General features: G+C 30.9%; 1 protein-coding gene across 1 annotated transcript in view; it reads left to right on the forward strand.

Annotated features, from left to right (window-relative positions):
• Nucleotides 1-25,451, forward strand: part of LOC127737873 (conserved oligomeric Golgi complex subunit 3-like) — a 36,691-nt gene extending 11,240 nt beyond the window's left edge. The window contains exons 8-21 of the mRNA XM_052248821.1: nt 133-251; nt 1,349-1,475; nt 2,699-2,790; nt 3,478-3,617; nt 4,588-4,748; nt 5,136-5,322; nt 6,267-6,385; nt 10,574-10,663; nt 12,271-12,391; nt 15,565-15,647; nt 21,330-21,464; nt 22,307-22,513; nt 22,952-23,050; nt 25,239-25,451. Of these exons, the coding sequence (XP_052104781.1) occupies nt 133-251; nt 1,349-1,475; nt 2,699-2,790; nt 3,478-3,617; nt 4,588-4,748; nt 5,136-5,322; nt 6,267-6,385; nt 10,574-10,663; nt 12,271-12,391; nt 15,565-15,647; nt 21,330-21,464; nt 22,307-22,513; nt 22,952-23,050; nt 25,239-25,274 (1,716 nt within the window). The 3' untranslated portion in view covers nt 25,275-25,451. The remainder of the gene's footprint in view (nt 1-132; nt 252-1,348; nt 1,476-2,698; nt 2,791-3,477; nt 3,618-4,587; nt 4,749-5,135; nt 5,323-6,266; nt 6,386-10,573; nt 10,664-12,270; nt 12,392-15,564; nt 15,648-21,329; nt 21,465-22,306; nt 22,514-22,951; nt 23,051-25,238) is intronic.
• Nucleotides 25,452-27,870: the final 2,419 nt, after the last annotated feature.

The following is a 27,870-nucleotide window of genomic DNA, read 5'->3' on the forward strand; positions in this document are numbered from 1 at the left end:
TCAATTAAACATAGATAAAAAGAAAATTTAACATATAAAACCCTGGTATTGTTACCAGTGTATTGCTTTAAACAGTTTTTATTGATCACAGACCATAACAAATTATCATGTATTGTACAAATGTAATTTCAGGAATCTCCAAGTATTGGTGATAATGCTTTTACTCTGTTTTATGGAAAATTTAGAGCCAATTCTACAAGAGTCAAGGCATTAATGGAGCAGTTAGAAATCCGTATAGATAAAAGTCCTGAGTAAGTACTAGAACTTAACTTAAAGAGGCTGTCAAATAAACATGTTTTTAGCTATCAATAGATTACTGTGTAGGCAATGTATATCTATGCACCCATTCTTGTTTACTTAAATATCTACTGAAAATCTTAAGAGAGCAAGCTAATTGAGTGGAAAATCGAGTCAATACAAATTTTGAAGAAACTTTTACAAAATGTACTGTAAATTCAGAAATTATTGCATGCATTTATTATTGCGATTTTGTCATTTTAGACTAAAATGTGATTTTAATTTTTGCGATATTGAGAAAAATCCTTTTTAATTCATATAAAAAATTTCACAATGCGAGTTTAAATTATTGCGATTATAACCCTGTTGCAATAATAAAAACATAACAATAATTTGTGAATTTATAGTATTGATCTATTTCATGTGAAAATTATTGTTTTAATTGTACCATTTCAAAAATATATTACTCTGCCCTTAAAAAAGTGATTTGAAGAATAAAAGCTTATTTATTTTTTGTGTAGAAATTTTGGATAATGATTAAATACAGGTTAACATTTAATGCATAGTTATTTTTGTAACATTGTTGCAACCTACACTTAACTACACTATAAATAGAAATTTTCCAAATCAATTAGAAGAAAACTAACAAAAAAAATTTTTTTGGGTAAAATTACTATGCTACTTTATGTTGATTTTGATGGGGAAATAAAGAAGTATTTTAGCTATTGCACAAGAATTATATGGTAATAATTGTTTTGTGAAAATTAGCAAACATTGTCTGGTAAACCTTCTTGACTGGAATATCTTTAAGGAGTTTTGAGATTGGCTGACACTTATCAAATGCAATTTTCCAATTAAAGAAAGTTAATTCCTTAAAAATATTTTAAAGCAAAATGAGTACAAATTTAACAGGGGGAAAAAAATTGAGCATTTTATTAGTTGCTCAGTCATTTTCATGGGTCAAATTCGTTTTACCAAAACATAGTGGTCAAGGGTATTCTGTATCTGAGTGATACAAGTGTGTGGAGCCTCTGGTTAAATGAATAACTAATAAATTGGCTTTTTTCTTTTATTATTGGAAGCTTTCAACCTATAATATTTTTCTTTTCAGGTATCTTCAGATTTTATCTGATTGTCACCAATGCTATTTTAATCAACGAGAATTATTATTAGGGCCAAGCATATCAACAACAATAACAGATTTAGCTTCAAAACATGTTCGTGATCACTGCACTCTGGTTAGTATTATTTGTAAGTCTATGTCATGCAAACATTTTTTTTATTACATACTATTGGAAATTTGAAAGCTTTGTCAGAGACTAATGTAAACCCCCTGAAACCCCTGGCTATAGGTTTGATTACAATGAAGCCATCAATAGGATAATTCCAGAAGAATGAGAGGGAAGAGACACTTTGATCTGTCACCCACCATCTGTTTTATTGAGATTTAAATACTGCCCTCATAACATGTAAATTATGTATATAATTGATAATTTTTTCAGGATTAGCCCTAAGTGTTTTTTTGGTATATCTATATGCATAAAATATTATATTCACATTACACAGTAATTCAACAGTTATTTTGTATTCTAAGTCAGTTTCTATGTAACAACTTTTTTAATTGGCTAAAATGTACCTTCAAATCCACAATTAACATATCTTGGCTGCCATTTTGAATTCAAAAATGATCTGTTAATAAAATATAATCGAATATAAAGCATATTATTCCTCCAAAACATTGTCTATGAGATTTATCCAAATCAAAATCGTACAAGTAATGAAATAACCTTCAGTTTAAAAGTTTTGATTATTATGATGTCATGATTTGCCATGATGTTTATTCTCCAAAATCATTCATAAAGTTTCATAAAATTTTATTTATCTTAAATTTTTTACAATTTTTACAAGCATTGATGTACAATTTCTATTTGCAGTGCATTAGTTGAAGAGTTGCCGATATCAATTGGGATTTGACTGTCAGAAATATCCATTTTACTGACTCTGATATGCATTGCCAGTAAAATTGCATTTGCCACTGTCAAATCGCAATTTTGATGGGCAGCAACTCTTCAACTTTAGAACTGTTATTCCGTATAAAAATATAGCACTACAAATTTGATGGATTTTTTTTTTTCAGAAAAATTAACCAGAACTAGACCATGTAAAAAATTACAAAGAAATAAAGCAAACATACAAATTATGCTAATACTTAGAAGTTAATTGACAATATTACAGTGCATTTACTCCAAAATAAGGTTTTTGAACAACGGATTAATTATAACCCCAAAATGGAGAAATAATTTAATATGATAATAATGATGATTAAAGTTCTTATTAAAATTCTGACTAATAATCTGTAATCTCTAGTTAAGTATTACATTTACAATGAATTCTGTTAATTTTGGGATTAATTGATACAGTGTGATGAAGACAACACATCAGTCTTTTTTTTTCATTTCAGATGAGAAGTGGGTGTGCTTTTATGGTTCATGTGTGTGAAGATGAATATCAGTTATATTTTAATTTTTTTTCTAAACCAACTTCATTGTTAGAGTAAGTAGTTTTGCCCTGTTATTTTTTCTTCTTCATGTAATGCTGACTTCAGAGGGCACTGTTTTGTCATGGTTTTGTTTTGTACTTAGAAAAGTTTAGACACTACAAAAACAAATCATTTTTTTCTTAAGGAAATGTTTAGACAATAAGTTGCTTACCCTTGAGGACAACAGTGGGAAAATATCAGCCATTTTGGCAAAATAATTCTCACAAAAGTGCTATTTGACTCAAATTTGAGATACCACTTGATTGAAAAAGAGTGTACACTTTTATTTCAACCAATGTATATATGATGTGCTTTGTGTTTTAATACAAAAGTCTAGCAGTGGCAGATGTCACAGATGTAATGAGGAGGAAAACAGATAAAACATGAATAATCAACAAGAATATCTTTGTACAGTATATTGTTTTTAGTATATGTGTCAGAGTCAAATTATCACTATTTTGTGTAATTTTATTATTTTTAAAATATGTAATCTGTGAAAAGGAAATGATCAAAAGAAAAATGTCTTTGTTGTGTCTAAGTTCATACATTCAATATTTTATTCTGAAAATCATAGAAATCTCAGGGCCACTTTGGTGCCTATTCATATCTTCTCATTTATTTACTAAAAATGTGGCACACAAAGATAGGACTTTGTTAATATTTTTGGCTGAACAATTGAGTATATGCGTTTTCCATTTCAGTGACATGTTAGAAAGGCTATGCAGTCACTTGTATGATACACTCCGACCACTGATAATACACATCAATCATTTAGAAACACTATCAGAGCTGTGTAGTATTCTTAAAATTGAGATGTTAGAAGAACATGTGCTCAATAATTGTAAGTAATATCTTTTATTTTCAGACTTGTAAATTCTTGGATTTCCAAATGATAAACCAAAACTCCTCTAGCAAATGGATAGAAATGCTTAATGTTTTAAAACTCTAGAGACATTTGGATCTATGAAAAATTATATATATACCTAAACACTAATAAAATAGAAGTAATTAAAAATGTTCCCTCAAAATTTGCTTCATGACTTAACATTTACATTTTTTTAAGATTGAACAATTAAACCTGCATTTGCTATGTTTGCAGAAAAGGAAAACATCGTTACTCTGGATTTATTTATTTTTGTGGATTGAGGAAAAATTGTATTTTTGTGGATATTTGATTTTATGGTTTTGCCAAGGTCTGTGTACAAGTCTATGGAAAATTTGTACTTTGTTGAACATATAAATTCAGGTTTCATGTTTACCCACGAAATCCACAAAAATTGGTATCCTACAAATAATAATAATAAATCTTTAGTATCATGCTTTAGTCTTAAAGTGGCATGAATAGCCAAATTCCCCCAAACATTTGAATCAAACTCTCAATAATATCTTCCTAGATCATATTGTATCAGCAAAGTTCTTGATACGAAATAAGGAGATGTTATATGGTTGCCAATGAAACAACTATCCACCAAAGACAAAAAGCTCATATAGTATAGTTAGCAATGGAAGGCCCCAACTTGACAAAATTCAAATGAGAAAACCAACAGCCTGATTTATAATAAAACAAAAAACTAAGAACTGTAACCGACAACAACCTTTGAGTAACAGGCTCCGGACTTAGGCCAAATACAAACAGAATGTGATGGGGTTAAAAGTTGAGCTTATTTTGAAAAATTTGAGCTGAGAACAAATTATTATTCTATATTCTGTTAATGTAATTGTTTGATGCTTAAAAAAATGCTTTAACCTTTTTTTACTTATACCTCAAAAATTGGCTCTAATGGTAAATATATTTTGCTTGGTTTTTACAGCACAGGAACTGAAGGCATTTGAAACAGTTTGCAGGCAGATGTTGATGGATATCCAGGAAAGATTTGTTTATCGTACCTATATCTATATAAAGTCTGACATACTCAGTTATACACCAGCACAAGGTGATCTGGCTTACCCAGAAAAACTGGAAATGATGGAGGTAAGACATTCTCAGTTATAAACCAGCACAAGGTGATCTGGCTTACCCAGAAAAACTGGAACTGTTGGAGGTTGTATGCAGTGTCTGTTACTTGGCAACACATTGTAATAAACATTAAATATCTATGAGTTAAATAAATCTAAAAAAAAAAATACACCTAAAATGATTGCATTTTTGGCATTTTTTGTAATTTATGACATTCAAAATATACATGGAATCATTTAAATCTTTAGAAAAAGATATTGTCAAGACTATAAATGTTGTTATGTCCATGCGCTTTATAGAATAAATAAGTGTTAAATGAACTGACTTTAGCCAGCATCATATATCTTTTACGACTGCATATCACTTTGTGGTATTTTGATAATTTTGTGTTTTTAATTTTAGAGTATTGCTGAAAGCATCAAAAATGAAAGTAAGAAAGGTCATCATAGGTCAGGATCAAATGCATCAAGTACAACAGGCCATTCAAGGTCAGGGTCAACAGTATCTGCTACTAGTCAGGAGGTGGCTGACATCACCACGAATGGTCAAGCCCAAGAAAGCTCCTTCAAAGAAATTGACATTTCATCAGGTTTGCTTTTTTTTATCATTTCTTTTGTGGAAACATTGAAGTAAAAAAATATTGTTAGCTATTGCAAATTCTAATAAAAATAGACAATTTAAGATTTTTGGAAACCCTAATAATATTACACATTATAAGATTTAAATATGTAAAAGACACTTTATTTATTATATATATTTATTCAATAACTTGATTGTCCTGAATATGCATGAAATAATTGCCACTGGATTAAAAGTCATGGTCCACTGACAAAACTTTTGCCAAGTTTATTTGTTTTAAAGTGTAGTCTTTTGAATTTCAACATTTGCATTATACTATCAAAATTACACACAGGTAAGACATATATCAGTGTCAACAATTTATAGGGATTTTCATAAGGCTTCAATTATTTTAAGTCCACCCTTTGATGGACCAAACATTCCCTGCAATAACTACATGTATAATGATGACCAATCACTGCGCAAATACGAGGAAGAGTGTGATTGAGAACAGTAGAGTTATCTCCCTTTCTCCAAAGAATGGTAGTGATTTCTGAGACAGTTCTTATGGGAATTTGAATATGATTATGGACAGTTTATATGTCTTTCCGTCAGCGCATGTGTATTATTTCCAGTGTTAGCAGTGTGAACAATTGTTAAAGTTTGTTATAAGGTCATACAGTCTAGACACATCTCTGTGTTAACATTTTATTATTTGATAAATTGAATTCTTACAGCCTTCAGAACTGATTATTTCTTTGATGTTTGTGACCTTTAGAGTGTCATAGAATTTGCTGAACAAAATTTTGAGTAGATTTTTTGTATTTTTGTATCTACCCCTTGTATTCAGTTGTATCACTTATCTAAATTAACTACAGCTTAGAACATTCAGATTGCAAATCAAAGATGTAGGAAAATGTGGCCATCAATATAATTAAAATATGCATATGTACAAATACATGATACTTTCTGCAGATTCCGGAAGGACCACACCAATGACTATGCCTATGTCACCAGCTGACCTCCATGGGATGTGGTACCCTACAGTCCGTAGAACACTTGTCACTCTTTCCAAACTTTACAGATGTATTGATGTAAGAATATATCATTGTAATGACTGTTGTAAACTTTATAACTCCTTGAAATGATAAATGATTGTAAATTTGTTACATGTTGATGAATTGTTGACATTTTTATGCCCCCGCCGTAGCGGTGGGGGCATTAAGTTTTACCCTTGTCCGTCTGTACGTACGTACGTACGTCCCAAAATTTGTTTCTGTTCTTTAACTTGAGTTTGCCTCAACCAAATGTTATGAAACATATACACATGCTTATTACCACAAAACACAGATCAAGTTTGAATTTTGGTGGTGTCACTTTAACCATTCTAGAGTTATGCCCCTTTATAAATGGAAAATTGCAAATTTTTAATTTTCTTATAAATATCAAGTAATTTTTTAAATTGGAGTTATCTTCCTTTGTCCATGATTATAGTTGAATCAACTACAATCAATGCTTTATACAATGCAATGTTTAATTTTGACTTCCACTGATAAAGCACAGATCAAGTTGAATTTGGGTAGTGTCACTTTAACCATTATTGAGTTATGCCCCTTTATAAATCAAAAGATTGCAAAATTTTTAGTTTCCATTCTGTAACTTAAGTTTGCCCCAACCAAATATTATGAAACCTATACACAATATTCATTACCACAAAACTAAGATTAAGTACAAATTTTTTGTTTCCGTTTTCTAACTTTAGTTTGCCTCAACCAAATGTTATGAAACTTATACACAATGCTTATTACTACATAATACAGATTAAGTATGAAATTTAGTGGAGACACTTTTACCATTCTTGAGTTATGTACAGGGCTTCCAAAATTTCCTGACGACAGCCGGACATTTTTCAAAGAAATATTTTTGACGGTCAATGATCAGCTGGATACTTAAATGTAACTGAGAGGATGCATAAATTGATATATGTGTCTAAATAATTAGTAGTGTTATATGCAATAAAATTATTTATAACTGTTTTGTTTTCTTCATTCTAAAAATAAATAAAATATTATCCTCGGTATTGAGTCATTCTGTGTATCGTAATACAGTAACCATCATTGCATCAATCAGCTTCAGTACCTGACTGTTCTCATGTTTTTGTTTCTGTTTATATAATCTATCTTCTCTCTGTGAGTACTTAACACTTTGTAAATTAAGGCCATCTTATTTGAAACTGTTGATGTTGGCTTTAATTGCAGTACAACTTGATCATCAATACACGTGATACTTTCTTTTTGTGTATTGATTACCTGACCACGTGACTTTTACAACTGATGCGGTATTTATAGATAACATTGAGGAGGCCCAATGAAGGATATTGTTTTCAACCGTGTAAAATCTACTGAACAGTGATAACATTTTTCTTTGTACAATTTCCCAACCTGATTTAGAAAATAAGGAATAAATAAAAACATACTCAGTTGATAAATAATTTAATGAATAACAACATGATATTTTATGTAAGCATATAACAACAATAAAATATCAGAAGAGCACAATGTTGACAAACACACGCAATAAATATTACAATGAGCGCATTGAAAAGAAGCACAGATCACAGCACAAGATTAGAGTTCATTTAGTCTAATTTAAGATTTTACATTCATGAGCTTGCTAAATGCATTGTTCTGATAAACATGGCGGTTACGAACGGATTGCCATTTGCGGATAGCAGGAACAGGGTCAAAGTCTTTAACATCTACACCTACTAAGTTCAATTTGAGACAAAGTCTTTATAACAGTCGGAGATTGTCATGATTGGATATTATTCTTTATGATTTTAATTATAAAAAACAGTTTTTAATATGAAAACAAGAATAGAGAACGCCCCCCTTATTTATTGGACAACTCAGGTTGGTATACCCAAGCGAAGCTATTCTCGGTGTTTTTCCTATATATTTTAGTAAATTTTCCCCTTGAGAGTACCCCAGTATTTAACACGATGTACAGTGTTAAATAAAATAATATATATCATACTTATTCATTTATAAATATCCTTATTTGAAGAATAACTTTTAAATATCAGGATACTTTTTTAAACTGAATGCTCATTTAAAATAATATCTATAAAGCGTAATTAAATAGGATGTTGTTCCATACACGCTTACATGTTTGACCTCGTTTACCTGATTACCTTTATGTACATTGTTATGCATCATTAATTCTATTGATAAAGACAAGCTAAGGACACCTCATCAAAGGTAACAAACCTGTAATCAGTGAATGATTTTATGGCTTCAATATAACTTATTGAAGGGATAATTGTTTGACAGCTTGTTGTTATTTAAATAAAAGAAAACGTGTTTTTTCTACTTTTTATTGATGTATACAAGCTAAAGACCAAGCCGTACATTTATGTACCCAGAGGATAAGACTAACTGAGACACTTCAAAGTATCTGAAATATGCTGCTTCTGTTTTATTAAAACCAATTATGACCGAAATATCTTTGTGAAATAGATTGCCACAATTATAAACTAAAATGCCCAAACGGACACGCCCAAAGCCCCAAACGGAAATTTTTATCGATCGATAGTTGGTAACAATTGAAATGACCGTTTCATGAAAATGCCTTGAATAACAAAATGTGGCACGCCAATTCTATTTGACCGTTTGAGGCTGAGAGCAGCCGGTCTTTTTATGAAAGTTTCGGTCAAGTCCGGAATATATGACCGTTTTGGAAGCCCTGGTTATGTCCCTTTATAAACATAAAAATTGTTGAATTTTTCGTTTCCGTTCTCTAACTTTAGTTTGTCTCAACCAAATGTTATAAAACTTATTCACAACCGTTCTAGAGTTATGCGTGTTTACAAACAGAAAAATTGCTGAATTTTTAGTTTCTGTTCTCTACATGAGTTAGCCTCAATCAAATGTTATGAGACTTACACACAATGCTTATTACCACAAAACTCAGATCAAGTTCAAATTTGGGTAGTGTCACTTGTACCGTTCTTCAGTTATGTCCCTTTATAACTATATGATATGCAAGTGGGGCATCATCTGTGTCCACATGTGTCCACAATCCACATTTATTTTGTTTTAAAATATCTTAACAGATAACACAATCAATAATATTTTTATCTATATGGTATCTGTGTTCTGCAAGAAAAGAAGGTTTCTGTTCTTTCAATTAAGGTCAAGTTACAGTAAATGGGTTATGTCACACAATTTGATAAAATTTTGAAAAAAACTTTGGCTCGTTGAACTTTAACTGAAAATTGAAAAAATAATACATTTATCTCTTTTTATTTTCTGAAATATTACTGATATTAAAAAAAAATATTTACCCCACATACCTTTTTTTATTCGCCCGTTTACGGGACGTATTATGGTATACCGTTGTCCGTCCGTCCGTTTAACCAATATGCATGAAACATTAGTGAATTGTTCATATCTATTGACGTGAGCTCCCTTTCGTTTTTTATAAATTTCGGATTTACCGTTTCCAAGTTTTGGGGTTTTATTCATTAAAAAAGGGGGGATTTTACAGTTTTCGGACAATAACTCAAAAAAAATTTCACCAATTTACATGAAACTTTTGTGAATTGTTCATATCTATTGACGTGAGCTCCAATTCGTTTTTTATAAATTTCGAATTTACCGTTTCAGAGTTTTGGGGTTTTATTCATTAAAAAAGGGGGGATTTTCCAGTTTTCAGACAATTACTCAAAAACAATTTCACCAATTTGCAAAAAACTTAGGTGAATTGTTTATTTCTATTGACATGAGCTCCCTTTTGATTTTTATAAATTTCACACTATACGTTTCCGATTTATGGGGTTTTATTCATTACAAAATGGGGATTTTCCAGTTTTCGTACAATAACTCAAAAATGCTTTCAGCATGTTTTATGAAACTTTGGTAAATTGTTTATATCTATTTTTGTAAGCTTCCTTTTGATTTCTATAAATTTTCGATTTTACGTTTCCGAGTTATAAGATTTTATTTGTTTATAGTCTGACAACAGATTTACTAAGTATTGCGCAACAGCACAGTGTATTGCACAACAGCAAGAAATCTTTCATATAACCAATTTCAAGTTCTTTGACTACATTTATTCAGAAACCTATAATATATCAAATATTTAATTTCAATCCAAATTCAGACCTGTATCAAGCTTGAATATTGTGTCCATTTTTGCCCCAACTGTTCAGGGTTGGACCTCTGCGGGCGTATCCAGCTGCGCTCAGCGAAGCAGTTTATTTTTAATAATTATAATTACAGAGAACAACATTCCAAGGTCTATCACAAGAGGCACTACAGTCTTGTATAGCATCACTGAAGATTGCCAAGGAAGGAATAATTAAAAGAAAGGTAATGGTGTACTAATTGATACTTTAGTATGGGAGAATTTGATTCATTAGTTATTATTGGCTTTGAAATAGCTTTCAGTAATTATGAGTATTCTTAGATCAGTACTTTGTGTCTTTTGTCATTAAGTTAACTTTTCTATTTTTTTTTGCATCCTGCTGATCTGATGAGTCAAGCCATTTCCATTGATTTTTATTGGCCTGTAAAAGAAGGGACGTATTATTGTATATCATTGTTCGTCCATTCGTTCACACTTTGTAAGATAATTCAAATTTGCTTTAACCAATTCCCATGTAATTTTAACACAACATTAGGATTGACGGAAAAAGCTCCCTTTCGATTTGAAAATTTATGGCTTTGTAGTTTCAAAGAAATGTGACTTTAACTGTTAGAATTAAGGTAATTTTTAACACTAAATCTAATATTCCTGGATTGATGTCCTCAAAACTTTACATTATTGTTTGAATTGATAAAAGGAAGCTCTCTTTCGATTTTTTAGATTTTCTGGTTTGTCGTTCCAGAGTTACAGAACTTTAAATGTCAGATTTAAGTACATTTTTCACATGTTGTACCATAACTTGAGTTTGCTTGGATTAATTTACTGGAAACTAAAGATAATTGATGGAATTGATGAACATGACTCATCGTTTGATTTAAAAAAAAATCAATATTTCATGCCAGAGTTATGGGACATTGATGGCCAGATAAATGAAAGCCATTTTTTTTAAATGTCATACATATTAGTAAACTTGGATCAAATTACTACAAACTTAACTTAACTGTTGAAATTGGTGATTGTAGACTCACTTTTCCTTCTGAAAATTTTATGGTTTGTCTTTCCAGAGTTATGGTACTTTTAACAGTCATATTTGACACAATATTTATAACTTAACATAATTGATGGAATTGGTGAACATAACACACTGTTTGATTAAAAAAAACAATCAATATTTCATTCCACAGTTATGGGACTTTGACGATCAGATAAATAAAAGGCATTTTTTTTATATGTCATGCATATTAGAATGCTTGGATCAGATTACTACAAACTTAACACTGTTGTTGAAATTGGTGAATGTAGACTCACTTTTTGTTCTAAAAAATTTATGGTTTGTCATTCCAGAGTTATCGTACTTTTAACAGTCATATTTGACACAATATTTATATGCCTTAGGGTATCCTTATGAATGTTTTACTACAGTGCCTTTTTTTTTTTTATTTTGATTAAATACCTTTCTGAATATCCCATTTTATTTTTGCACTTCAATTTCAATATGCACAATAAGGATGTATCATGCACACTTGGTGCAGGCTGATTATTACTGTTTGTTCTTTTGTTGTGCTGTTACACCACATGATAATTGCTTTGGAACCAGTTGAATAATACCCCCCCCCCCCCCCCCCCCCCCCCCCCCCCCCCCCCCCCCACACACACTAAAAAAAAATCATTCATGGAACTTCCAGTTATTTATTATTACACACAGAAGAAGATTAGCATTTAATTTTGTTATTGGTTAATTGTGGGATATAACTGCACCTTTGCCAGACGTGTAATTCATATTTGATAAAATAGTAGCCACTGAGTTATTATTTTCTTTTCTATTTCACAGACTAAAACAGATGGTCAGCTGTTTTTGATTAAACATTTGCTGATTTTGCGAGAGCAGATAGCTCCATTTCATGCAGATTTTACTATTAGAGAGACGTCACTTGATTTTAGTAAATTCAAAGGTATTTATTTAATAAATAATTTCTGCATAATTGAATGATTTTTTTTAATTTTTGCTTTTTAATTTCTTACCTGTAGTTTTTCAAGCTAGCTGCCTCTTTCCTCCAAATATTTCTAACTTCAGAAGACCAGGATATTTCTGTAGGATATCATTTTGTGGGTGGAAAAACTCACATCTGAATTAAAATTATATATTCAGTTGGAATATTTGTGTATAAGGGTTACTGACCTTGCTTTCAGAGGAATAATATTCACCAATATTAATGTAATATCCCTTTTATTGTACAGTTAAGCTTGTAAAAGTGTCTAAAACATATTTTGTCATATTTTTGTATTTTGCACAATAACACAGAATATTGCATGCTTACTTTTCGTTACATTATTTTGGAAATATTATGTTGATACACAATAAATAATATTATTGCATATTCATTTGGATGATATGTTTTAAAACGAATGAATCAGAGAATGGTCCTTGTAAACAAGAAATCTAGTCCCTCAGTAAAACTATGATCTAAACAATAAAATTGACATTGATTGCTTCTGAACAGCCAATTTTTGAATTAGTGATGCTTTTTAATAGCCAATAGTTGACTGATATCATATTGATCACACATCGATTAAACATTGGTGATAAATGTGCTGAGAAATGATCAAATTCTATACAAATTGAAGATATATGCTGTAAACCAACTTATTTTTAGTGACTTTTGCGATAACATTGATTGATTGATTGATTTATTGGTGTTTAATGCCACTTTCAGCACTATTGTGCTATTTCGTGGCAGTCATTTTTTATTGGTGGAGGAAGCCAGAGTTGCTGGAGACCTTTGGTAGGAAAACTGACAATCCTAGTAAATAATGAGTGGATTCAAGCGCACCTACCATGTGTGGGATTCAAACTCACAACCTCAGTGTTGACAGGCTAGTGATATAGTAGTTCAACTTGTAAGACCACTTTGCCACCGAGGCCCCTTTTACGATTAGAAAAATAACATGAAAATAAATCTTTGCAAATGTGTGAAATTTTGCCCCTTAAAGAAATACATTGAGAAATTAGAAAATTGTGAACATGAATCTCCATGAAGTAGGCTAGAAAGGGTTAAACGCAAATTAAGAATTTGCAAAAAAACAAGTTGGTTTACAGTACCGGTATATATATCTTCTACCACTGCATCAAGAGAGATATGATATTTCTCCTTTCAAGACAGTTAAAATTTTAATATAAAATGTGAGGTGTTATAGATAATTTCACCATGGTGCCATTGAATGTATTTGAATATCCTGCATTTAGTATGCTAAACCATAGAATAAGGTCAATATTCATTTAGTATGCTAAACCATAGAATAAGGTCAATATTCATTTAGTATGCTAAACCATAGAATAAGGTCAATATCCTGCATTTAGTATGCTAAACCATAGAATAAGGTCAATATTCATTTAGTATGCTAAACCATAGAATAAGGTCAATATTCATTTAGTATGCTAAACCATAGAATAAGGTCAATATTCAGGCATTTGTTTATTGTTATGTACCTAAATCAGGCCGTTTGTTTTCTCACTTGAACTGTCTTACATTTGTCATGTTGTGACCTTTAATAGCTTGTTATGCAGTATGGGTTTTGATTCATTGTTAAAGGTCATACAGTGAAATCTAATACCCTCAGGTTTATAACTAAAACTTAAAACTTTTAATAGTCAAGAGATGAGAATTATCGTATCACAAGAGATACATTGTTCTCTAATATTTCTCAGACAATATGAAGGCTGCATCCTTCTTTTTATATTATCTGCAAAAAATCCTTTTACTTATATGTGTGACCTCATCAGGCATTGTCACATTTTTCATGATGTCACAATAGTGAAATCATGTGAAAGCAAGACAATGTGATATCATGATTTAATTTTGACGAAAGATCACCCTGATTATGAAGAATAATAATGAACTGTTTTGGGAAAGTATAAGTCTTCTAAAAATTACAATTATAAGAAATATATGCAGGTGCATATTTTTCATATTTTCATATCATTAAAAATTTGGGAGATTCATATTTTCAAATTTGCATGAACTCTTTTGTGGATACCTAACATAGACTTATATCTTAGCCAAGAAAAGTGTAAATCATATATTTTCTAATGTCATCAGATCCTAGTTTGCACAGCATTCTAGGTACGTTGGATTATTTTGCTATCATAGTTGTCTGTCCCAAAACCTTGCATGTTATACTTAAGCTTCTGTGAATATAGCTTTTTTGTAATTGACTGCTACCAAACTGCCAGTCTGTCAAATATTCAAATTGAACTATTTATGATATTGAGAAAGACCGATTTGGTTATTGAATGTAACATGTAAAAAATAGCAAGTTTACAATCATTAAAAAATTATGTTCAAAAATATTTTATTCTCTCTGATAAAAGAATGAAAATTTCTGATTAGACAATAGACATGACAAAAGTAATTGTGAATTCCATGTTCTTTACTCCAGTTCAAAGGTTACAAAGCTAAATTCACAAGCGCTTTAGAGTTTGTGCCTTCAGAAAAAGATTTTGTAGATGGTGGTAGGTGTATAGCTGTAACACAGCATGTTTTATTATTGTAAAGAGATTGAGGGAATTGGGAGAAGTTTTAATACTGAAAAAACTTACATGTTAAAGACTTGAATACTATATTGCTTTAATTACTTTATTTAACTTACTTCTCTTTATATTACATATTTGTTTGTCCTGTTGTTGTTTCATATTTAGGATGAACTATCAGTGGCTATTTATATGAATAAGTTTAATATGTAGAATAGAAAGTTAATTTAATACAAATTGTTTTTAAAGTTAGCATGAATTCCAGTTTGACTATGGAAAATATATTGTTGATTTGATATTATTATTTTGATTAAGAATTCTTTAACTAGTTACAATAAGTCATTAATATTTGGTATGTAGTTGTACTAAAATTGTTACATCTTATTTCCTTTAAGATTGTTTTGCTCTAAAAAAAATTCCAGCAGGTACCGTATTGTCCATTGACTTCTGAATTTAAGCATATTTAAATTGTTACAGTTCTTTAAATGTGTACAAAAATTGGTAAGTGAAGTCAAATCTTTTCAATTTAGTTTCGAAAAGGCAAGTTGAGTCATTTTCCTTTCAGTTAAGACATGATACGCTGTTTTTTTAACACAGATGCAGCATATGGTTTGATGCACAGCAAGTCGAAACTATTCCAGTTTAACAGTAACAATGCAGTTCTACAATTTATTTTAGAGGTATGATGATTATGATACCCTCACTCTAGGAGTGGGGTTTTTTGCATTCACCTTTTCTGTCCATGTATTTGTCCAACAAATATTTCTGTCACACTTTTCTCAGGTATTACTTATCAGAATGACTTCATATATGGTTAGCAGTCTTACAATGATGGTTGTTTCATGTGACCACTTTTCAGATCTGTAGGACACCTATTTCCTGTATACAGATACCGGTACTTTGAATTTTGAAATATGCTGAATTTTTTGTTACATATTTCTCCAGTACTACTCAACAGGATCCAATGACTTCATACTTGGTCAACAGCTTGGCAGCCATGAGTTGTAAAGTTAGAGCACTTTTAGGGTCTGTCAGACACCTACCTCCTGTAGTTTGAATAACGAATGGAAATATGCTCAGCTTACAATGTGTGCGTTCTTGCTTTGTTTGATGTGTTAACAAGATTTTTATGCCCCTGCTGTAGACAACAGGGGCATTTTAAAAAGTGTTACCCTTAACTGTGCTTCTGTCCATTTTTGTTTCCACACTCTAACTTTAGTTTTCCTCATCCAAATTTTATAAAACTCATACACAATGCTAGGAACCACAACATGGAGACAGAGTTTAAATTTTGGTAGTATGTCAACATTATAGAGGTATGCCCCTTTTCATCTTGAAATATTGTAAAGCTTCAGCAGAGAGAGCGTTCGTGTCCTCAGACACATAGTTCTTTTATTTTTTTAAACATATTTGTTGAAAATATGTCTAAAAGGTCATTAATAAGATATTTCTAAAGATATGATGTGGTGTCTTTCCTTCACCACAGTGTCTTCTATAAATGAAGGGTATTTTAGTGTCAATACAACATTTCCTCCAATCTTTCATTGAAATGTGAAGTTTTCTGTTCTCAGATACCTTTTAAAAAATCCATTCATTTACATATTTTATGAAACATGCTGACCAACTTGGAAACATGTGATTATTGTTATTGAAGTTTGTTGTACAGGAATAGTAAACAGATTAAGTTAGTATTAATCATGAAGCCTATGATGATGAAATGTGACAAATGGACAGATATTATCACACAACTCTGAATGAAATTTAGAATAAAAATACATCTGTATAAGGAATAAACAGACAGAATTTGGGGGAATTGGGAAAATTAAAGTAATATAGTTTTTTTTTGTTCAGGGCATATATTCTAATAAGACAGTCTCTAGTTGAAAATTTTTATTTGTTTACACTTTGGTTATGGCTGGTTATAATAAACAGATATGGTTTGCACCTTGAGTTTTTGCTTTTAAAATTAGCTAGTTTTTAACATTCATTTTGGAGTGATAATTGAACTTGAAACAAAACATATCAATTTGTAACAAATAAACTGTTGTGTGGATATTTAACAATATTGTTTATCAAATATGCAATAAGGGAATAATAAAGGTGAGTTGAGGTACTGGTATTTAACTTCCATATAGATTTGGAAACCTGAACATCTATTCTATTTAATGGTTCTTCTTTAGATATAATATATACTTTGGTGAAACATTTACTTTGTTTACTAAGCAATCCAAAAAAAATAACTTCTTACTCACACCTTGTTTAAAAATGATGCTTTTGGGTCACTGTCACTTTCACTACTTTCAAAGATAATTTTTCTTTAAAATTTAGAACTTTTTTGTAGATGAAATATTATGAAAAGCATGAAAAATAATTGTCTGATCTGAAAAGCTTTTGACTTTATGATTCTTTATGGTCTTCAGTTATGTATATTTTTACAGACAATTTGTTTGAATTGTTGATTTAGTGCATGTGTCCAAAAATGTTCTTCTGATATTGAAATTATGACTTTTACATACTGTTTAGATATGGACAACTACAGAAATAAATGTATTAGGACATACACATTAAAATGATAAAGAATTGAATGCTTCTTTTTTTTTTTTTTTATTGGGGCAAAAAATAGTTGACCAAAGCACATTTTGTATATAGCACGGAAGGCCTTCATACTTAAAATGTGCACATGATTGATGTTTTTACAACCCTATAAAATTACAAAAAAGCATTCAATTCTTATAATTACAGTTTCATGCTACAACCAAGGAAATTACGAGTTATAGCAAATTTTTCTTTGTTTTCCTATGCATTGTTGTAACATTGTCATGAGAAGCATGCTTCTCATGACAATGTTACAACAATGCATAGGAAAACATGAATGTTGAATTTTATTGAAAAATACAATTTTATATTTGAATGCCTTGCGATTGCCTTCAGCCAATCAGAAGTACTGATTCTTATGAAACATATACGACAGATTATAAACCATTACCCATTCAGTTTTTGGAATGTCTTCTAACATTTCTTGGAACTCTTCAAAATTAACAGTGAACATCAATTAATACAATATAAAAAATTGATAGGATGATTGGTTTTAAGAGCAAAATTAAGAATAGTATTCTGTAGCAACAAAAATGACTGAACATATTGAAGAAATTATCATTTATAATAATAAAAACAAAATTTAAATCTGAAAAATGCTATAAAAACAGTTGGCTATTTTAAAATTTAAAAAAAAAGTATCAAGAGGTGTAGCTGAATCCATATAATGTGCACGCTCAAACAAAGAAGGAGGGGTCTTGGGGGGGGGGGGGGGGGGGGGGGGGGGGTGTCTGTCCCTTCAGAATTTTGTTTTTACTGGATGCAAAATGGTGCATTCTGGGGGCATTTCAGACTTAAATAGAAGTCTTATTCAGACATCATTTTATTGATTTGGAAATTCTTAGTCCAAAATCTGCCTTTCCTGACTTGGCAGGCACAAAAATTTCAAGAGCTTTGTCCGAATCCACCTCAAAATTGGGGTGAATATTCATGAGTCCAAGTGATGACAACCTATCATTCTTCATAGTTGACTGGAGGTAAGTTTTCATCCACATAAGAACGCTGAATGACCTCCCAGCAGAAATGCTGGCAACCGGTATTGTCAACAACATGCACATTATTGTATCTATAGACCGATAGAGAACATTGTTTAGGCATGAAGTGTCTTACAAAAAGTGGTGGAATTTCACCACAGGGTGTAATTTCACAGCGGTTAAGACATCAGGCAACTTCTTTCTTTAAAATTATTTAATGACAAGAAAGATCAGCTTGATATTTGTCGTAAATTATAGAGAATTTAGCATTTGTGATTTTTCCTACCTTATGAGGGAGTTAATGCTGTGCATAAAAGTGATTCTCAGATTTTAAGAGTTTTGACTCGAGTTTCATGATCATGGGTCCAAAAATGAATGATATGATGAAATTTGCCAGTACTTACTGTTTGGGTGTGTCAATGGTTTGGTTTGCCTTGGGTTGTTTATCTACTGCATCGTCTCCACATGTTTTCATTGATATTGAAAGTTCAACCAAATCTATTGCCGTCTGTACAGTTCGTCCCAGATTGATTTGTCCCAGACTGATTCGTCCAGTCGTAATAGAAGTAAATAAGTAAATGGTGTAGAATATGCTCCGATACCACCAAAGCTATAACAAATTCAAACCTCATAATTGATGCAATAAAATGTCATGAACCTATAAGTTAATACCAGTATTTTTCTGTGATCAGATGATGTGCATGCCATGTGAAGTTAGCATATATGGAGCTACACCCCCCGAGTATTTTGCAAATGATGTGCCCTAGTATATTGTTGTTTTTAAAAATTTACCTCACTGAACTGCCTAATGCAATAATGAAAAAACTGTTCAGTTTTTAACTGCAATATGATGAATTGTATTCTGTACAGAAATATAGAAGATTAAAAGCAAGTATATGAAATTGTATTGTATTATATATGATGCATATCTGTCTATAAAATTAAAGTAAATATGTTACTGTGGATTCATTTATTTTCAAGGGTACCAATTTTCGTGGATTGAGTAAAAATTGTATATTCATGGATATTTAATTTCGTGGTTTAGCCAAAGTCTACAAAGGAGACTATAGAAAATGTGTACTTCATTGAGGATTTAAATTCGTGCTTCACCTTTATCCACGAAGTCCACAAAATTTGGTATCCCTGGAATAATAATGAATCCACAGTAGGTCTTTTCCAAACATCTCACTCTATAAACATAGTTTTATCGTTATCTGTCCTTCCATCATTGTGCTCGTCTAAAATACATAAGAGGTCCTTCCTATTTGTTCATAAATTAAGTATTTTGGATAGTAAGCCATTTTTAGAAAATTATGGCCATAGATACACAAACATAGCAGATAGAAACAGATACTATGCTGCTTCTTTCATGTCTTACATCATTTTCAAATGCAGATAAGTTTACTTAAGGTGGTACCCAACACCTTGACTAATACTTTAATTTTCCTAAAAAATTGACAAAATGTTTACTTTGACCCTTTGACAAAAATATAAAAATTTCAAATAATTTGAACCAAACACTTTATCAGAAAAATTTCACTGGTTATATAGCAGTTTGACAAACACTAATTTTGATCATTGAGAATCTTGATATTTCCTTAACAATACAACATGATTAAAACGTTTAGCTGATTTTTACAGAGTTATCTCCCTGTTGTGTTAGGTACCACCTCAAATAAGAAGTATTTTCATTGAATAAATTTAGTACAAGTTAAAACCAAATTAGTCGTTAGTTCTGGAGAGTTCTTCATGTTGGTTTTCCTCTTTTTTATGTTAAGTATGCCACCAACTGATGATTTAGTTTAGGCTAATGTTATCCATAGATGGTATCAGCTCTTGATATTTTTAAATCCAAAATCCATTAGAATAGATTCAATGTCGGAGTCTATCTGGTTTCCATGCTTTTTCAAAATGTATATGGTGTAGCCCTTCCATCCTTAAGAGAGCTATCAAAATTCAAATTTTGGAAATATATATGGGAAGCTATGCATGTATATAAGATTAATCCTCCTTTGTATGCATAAACATTATATCAACAGTTTCTAAACTATATTTTTATAAACAATAAAGAGGAAGACTTTATTTTAATGTTTTCATTTTTATTATCTTTATGGTTGCTGTACTTTTGAGTTTGACATAATAAAGGATGAAGATTGTCAATTTCTATACAGACTATTCCCATTTTTTTAGTCAATGCGTTGGTACAGATATTATTTATAACTTACTTTTCTTTAATTCTCATCTGATAAATTTGATGAATTCTGCTTTACTTAAACATTAGATTCAATACCAAGCGAAGAACAGGCTTTTTTTTAAATTTTGACATGCAAGCTATGAAACTACAAACTAAGAAACACATGAATTCAAGAGTTTTTTACAAATCAAAAATGTGTTTGATTTGAATAATATAATGTAGAAGATATTTTTATTGTAATCACAGCAATAATGAATATTAAATGTTTAACTATTCTATTTTAATTACACCATTAAATTAAAAAAAAGGAATGAAACCTTTCTATCCTTATCACAACAACTTTAAACTTGTGACAATCTTTCTTTAAAACTTCCCTTTGATTCCTACCATAGTTGCCTGGTATTGGACAATATATAATAAATATTCTGATTTTTTTCTAAGGGAGATTTCTCTCTGAAATCCAAGTTTTCACAATAAGATTCAATAGTATAAAAGAATATCTTAGATTACTGGTAGATCTTTACATTGATGAACAAACCATTTGGATCCATCACAGTTGCTGACAAATAAAAGTTACAACATGTGTGAATTTCTTGTAGGGAACACCACAAGTGACAGAATATTTTGTCGATTCCAAACGTGATGTCGACCAAGAACTGAAGAAAACTTGTGAGGAATATATACACCATGTCACCGAGTTGTTCATTTCACCATTGCAAATGTTTTTATCAAGGGTAAGAATTACAATTATCGTACAGTCTGCTTAATGAAGCGGGCACTGGCTATATATAATAGTAATCAAATCTAATTGTTTGTTCCAGTGTTTCAAATGTACTTCCAGAAAATATTAGTTTTCTCTACTCATAAAACACATGAATTTCAATGAAATTTTCTGAGATACTCTGAGAATATTCTGATATTTTACCCCTCATAGTATTTTTTTTTCAAAATGATTCTGCAAGTTTCCCCTGGCTAAACATGTCATATCTACAAAAAGGGTAGGTATCTTATATCTGTAAATACTCATACACCAGTGAATGGACTTTAGTGAAACTTTCACAGAGTATTTCTTACAAATCATCTCCAATTGGAGTGTTTTTTGTTTTAAATCCTAATGAATTTTGGCAATTCTCATAGCAAAACATAGATCTTGAAATAATCACAGGAGTTGTGGGTATTTTGTATTGACAACTCCTAAACCTCCACTAGGGTTTATTATGCATTTCCTATGTTTTATTCCATTTGATTTAATTTGGGAATTTTCCATAGTAAAACAGGCTATGTTATATCTAAATAAGGGGATAGGCATCTTTAGCACTTCCTTTATGCTGGATGGCTTTCATTTAACCTTTCACAAAACCTTTTTAACATAAAACCCTTGTGAACTACCTGTACATTATTTATTATGGAAATTATTTTGGGGGATATCATTATTAAAACATGGTCCGCTCTTTATGTAAAAAAGATGGTATGCATTTTGTATCCACAACTCTTCCTCTGACTGAATTTTATGCAGTTTCTCAACTGTTTGCTAAGTTATCAATATCTTCTAAAAAAAAATTTAAAAATGTTACAGGCAAATGTTGTTATCAGCATGAAAAGTGAAGAAAATATAAAGAGTGTGTCACTTAGTTCCCAGCCATTTGCTACGCCTGAAAAAATCCATGATATTGTGGCAGAGACGTACAAAAATATGAAGACTCAGCTGGTCAGTGTACATAGGAGCATGGCACTTTACCTGGCTAATAGGGATACCGAGGTCATTCTTTTCAAGCCTGTTAAGGTAAAAGGCATAATTTATATTAATTTGCCCTGTCTTCAAGGACAGTCTTTGGTCATTATTAAATGTATAATTAATAACGCACATTTCTTGTGCCAGTTTGGCCCTTTTTGTGTGTTAAAAATGAAAGTTAAATCTCAGTTTGCATTTTCTTCTTCTTTTTTTTTTTGCATTCTTCTATTTTGTAGAAGTAAGATGTCTGAAACCTGTCATTCCACAATAATTTGATACAGACAAATATAGAAAGAAAATGGTCAAAAAGTCAGGAAAGTTATTTTCTGAAATTATTTTTTTTCAATTGGTATTCTAGTTATATGAGACTTGGAAAGTAAAAACCGAACCAGTTCTCAAGAATCATGCATTCAGTTTGAATACTATAAATTTAATATTCATAAATTTCATGAATAAAGAGGATTATTGAAAAAAAGTTTTTATCTTTAGGTAAACATCCAAAACAGCTTTCAGCAACTTTATAAAATACTGGATGAATATTATACAGAGGAAGACCAACAAATAGTGGCAACTCCAAGTATTGAGCAGGTTAATATAATTATGATTGATTATGTCATGTGGAGGAAAAAACAGATTTTAAGATAGAGAGAGAGAGAGATTTGAAATGCTTTCAGTAGACTTTGTAACATGCTTTTCATTTGGTTTTTGGAAAGATTGGAACTTGTTCCAATTCTTTCCTAAGGCAACAGCCTCCCAAACAGAAAGTAGACAGATTTGCTACTAAATCAGTAACTAAATCTATACACACTGATATATAGTTCCCAATTGTTCTCATGCCTATGTACAGATGCCCAAATGAACTGTAAAACATTTCATGTATTTGGTTACATGCATCTTAATTTATTGCATTTTTTCTTTATAAGTCTTTATTTTTTTCAATTTACTGGCTAGTTTTGTCCTTTTGATTAAGTAAGAGTATTGATACAAGATCAGTATGATTGACAACTGTCATGATCAAAGAACAGTTAAACACAAAGGGTGGGACAATAATTGGAATTGTATATAGACTCCTCCTCTTTAATGCCAATCATAATTGACAAAATTACATAACTATTGAGTTTATACATAACATGACAGACCACTCAATACACAATAACTTGACCTCATTAGTATCAGATAGATGTTTGATCTGTATAGGTCAGTGTCATTAGGTGGTCTCTGTCTTCATGTGTAATTGATACATTTGTACATATTGTTAACATAAATATTAAATGTGTATTTCTTTAATATGAATACAGATGATAGATTTTAATCATTTACCTATATATAACTTTTGATTTACTGCATTAAAAAAAATAAGACAATTGTAAATTTTGGGAGATAAAATAGGACTTAGTTTCAAGTCTCTTTATCCATTGGTCCAATGTTTACTGAGAAACTACAATAATTTTTTTTTATTAGGTAATTTCTTCTGTTTCAAAAAATATAAATATTAAGTTGCAATTTAAAAGAAGTTATTATGCAAATTAGTGACCAACTGATATTGATCTCTGTTAAACTATTTAATGCACTATAAAGTTGCTTATCTTTCTAAAAAAAATCTGCAGTAATGTAACTAGTAAATATGCAATAGTGTTATAGCAAGTTTTCCTTGTCCATCACCACTGCTATGGAAGAGTAAAATATGATTGAAATTATACACACAATTCTTCCAATCTTTCCATCGGGGATTTTAGATCATTTTGATTATATAACAACACAACGGGTAGTAGTTAAGGTAAATTAGACTGCATTTTCATGCTTCAGTGGTCAGGTTGTTTTTTCAGGATTGGTCATTTTGCTAAGTAGCAATACCTGGTATGTCATTAACACTTTGTATATGGCTTGGTTTTGAGGATTACCTGTCTAGTGGACATATTTCATACGACCATGATATCATTTTTATACTCCAGTGATCAGATTAGATTTTCAAAGTTAGGTCTGTCCAAAGTTACTGTATGCATGACCAACAAGGCATTTGCTGATGACTGACCTGTGTATGTTAGGTTGTTCTGTACACATTCTATCATAACTAGTGTAAAAATTTGAGTCTTTCTCTGATCATTGGCAAGCTACTTTGGTTTCCTGTACTTTCACAATTTTACTCCATGGATAAGCTTAGACAGTTTCATTAGATAAAAACCACCTCGGTGGTCTCATGGTAGTGTGTTCACCTGGAGTGCGGGTCAAACCAAAGACTTTAAAATTGGTATTTGCTGCTTCTCCGCTTATCACGTGGCATTAAGGAGTAAGAGCAAAGACTGGTTGGCTCAGAGTCAGAATAATGTGTCTGGATAAGATGACATGTCTTCCTGCGGACTGTTACCTTGTGAACTAGCACGTTAAAAATCCAGCTAAGTGTCGGGTCTAGTACAAAGCAAGGTTAATATTCATATTACATTAACATGGTCTTGTCCTGAATATGCATATTAATTTGGCACTGAACGTTAAACAGCCGTCCATCAACATCATCATTAGATAAAATAAAATATAAGAATATATTATAATATGAAAGATTCTTCCTCAGTGGTGTTCATTTTTTTATTGCTGTAGATTGGAAGGTGATGATTCCAAATTTTTTTGAATTGAGTATGATGCTGATCATTGCATCTAGGTTTATCATAATTATATACAAAACAAGTAAAGTATATATGTGTATTAAAGATTAGATATTGTTGACTGCTTATCTAGATCACTAGCCTTTCTTGTTGATTATGTTCTTTAATTTCTTTTTCAGATAAATCTCCTGCTTTCAACGTCAGCAAAGAATTAGAATTTATAGTTGAGGGATTATGTAACTGTGATACTGTACTGATTTATTTATATATGGAATTAATAGTGAGATTTATTATGAGATGATTTATTTATGTATGGAGTTAATAGTGAGGTTTATTATGAGATATTTCTTTGTTATCTAATTCATGAATAAAAAGAATATAATGAAATTTTATTGATAACATTATTGTTGTTCAAAACTAGTTATGGTCTGATTAAACAGCAGAATATTGTAATAATGACATTTTGTTACAGAACTGTTCCTCTGACAGGGTTCATCTGACTTACCTAGTTTTCCTGATTCATTTATCATCATTAAGTTTTTTTTCAATCACTTTTGATTAATAAGTTAACTGTATAGTGTATGTGGAATGATTGTTATGAGTACTTTTTATTCTTATATGGATCATTTGACATTGACCTCTTCTCATGGTTCATTGATCAGAATGAAATTTTATAAGATTTTAAGTTACTGTAAAAATAGGGAAAATAAACCAAAGGGACAATCAAACACTATAAGTCAGGGAAATCAAACACTATAAGTCAGGGAAATCAAACACTATAAGTCAAGGAAATCAAACACTATAAGTCAGGGAAATCAAACACTATAAGTCAGGGAAATCAAACACTATAAGTCAAGGAAATCAAACACTATAAGTCAGGGAAATCAAACACTATAAGTCAGGGAAATCAAACACTATAAGTCAAGGAAATCAAACACTATAAGTCAGGGAAATCAAACACTATAAGTCAAGGAAATCAAACACTATAAGTCAGGGAAATCAAACACTATAAGTCAAGGAAATCAAACACTATAAGTCAGGGAAATCAAACACTATAAGTCAGGGAAATCAAACACTATAAGTCAGGGAAATTAAACACTATAAGTCAAACACTATAAGTCAGGGAAATCAAACACTATAAGTCAGGGAAATCAAACACTATAAGTCAAGGAAATCAAACACTATAAGTCAGGGAAATCAAACACTATCTATAAGTCAGGGAAATCAAACACTATAAGTCAGGGAAATCAAACACTATAAGTCAAGGAAATCAAACACTATAAGTCAGGGAAATCAAACACTATAAGTCAGGGAAATCAAACACTATAAGTCAAGGAAATCAAACACTATAAGTCAGGGAAATCAAACACTATAAGTCAAGGAAATCAAACAATACCATTGTTAAAGCTAAAAATGTGTAAGGGGTTCTGCAGAACCCTGTGTCTCGCCTAGGATTACTGCTATCAGTGTAAAAGTGTAATGTTGACTTAAAAAGTGAGTCTATTTATCAATAAAATAAAGAATTTAAAAAAAATTCAAACTTTCTCTTTAGATGCTATTTCTTGGTCTTGAAGATTAGCTTCTGTCCTAATTTAATAACAATCCATGAAGGTTATCAAACTTATCATGTCAAAAAAAATTAATCCCAGACTGTCTGTAAATGTTAACTGTAAAAAAACTAAGTCCATCTATCAGAAAAATACTGAAAATGAAAATATATTTTCAAAAGTTTGCTTCAGACATTGTCTCTTAATCACGAAAAAATTCTATGAAGGTTTGACAAAGTATTTGATGTCTAACAAACTTTAACCCCAGACTACATCTACTTGTTAAATGTAAAAAAAAATAAGTCCATTTATCAGTAAAATACGGCAAAATGAAAATAAATATTTCTAAATTTTGCTCTGGATACTGTATTTTGGTCATAAACAAGCTTCTGTCCAAATTTCATAAAATTCCATGAAGGTTTGACAAAGCTATTGATGTCTAAAAAAACTTTAACCACAGACTGAACCTAAATGTAGATGCCTACGACATCGACACCGACGACACAATCTAGGATCGCTATGTTTCGCTTTTACGACATAAATGTCACAGGCTCGACGAAAATGACGAAAAAACAAACAACAGTCTTCAAAACACTACACAGAAAACTATAGATAGAGCAACATGATTGCCACTAATATCAGGGTAAACTATAGATAGAGCAACATGAATGCCACTAATATCTGAGTAAACTATAGATTGAGCAACATGAATGCCACTAATATCTGAGTAAACTATAGATTGAGCAACATGAATGCCACTAATATCTGAGTAAACTACAGATTGAGCAACATGAATGCCACTAATATCTGAGTATACTACAGATTGAGCAGCATGATTGCCACTTATATCTGAGTAAACTACAGATTGAGCAACATGAATGCCACTAATATCTGAGTAAACTACAGATTGAGCAACATGATTGCCACTAATATCTGAGTAAACTACAGATTGAGCAACATGATTGCCACTAATATCTGAGTAAACTACAGATTGAGCAACATGAATGCCACTAATATCTGAGTAAACTACAGATTGAGCAACATGAATGCCACTAATATCTGAGTAAACTACAGATTGAGCAACATGATTGCCACTAATATCTGAGAAAACTATAAATAAGTAACATGAATGCCACTAATTTCTGAGTAAACTACTAAACTACAGATTGAGCAACATGAATACCACTAATTTCTTATCTGAGTAAACTACTAAACTCCAGATTGAGCAACACGAATGCCACTAATATCTGAGTAAACTATAGAT

The sequence above is a fragment of the Mytilus californianus genome, unplaced genomic scaffold (assembly GCF_021869535.1).
Source record: "Mytilus californianus isolate M0D057914Y unplaced genomic scaffold, xbMytCali1.0.p SCAF_4, whole genome shotgun sequence".
In the NCBI taxonomy this organism is placed as follows: domain Eukaryota; kingdom Metazoa; phylum Mollusca; class Bivalvia; order Mytilida; family Mytilidae; genus Mytilus; species Mytilus californianus.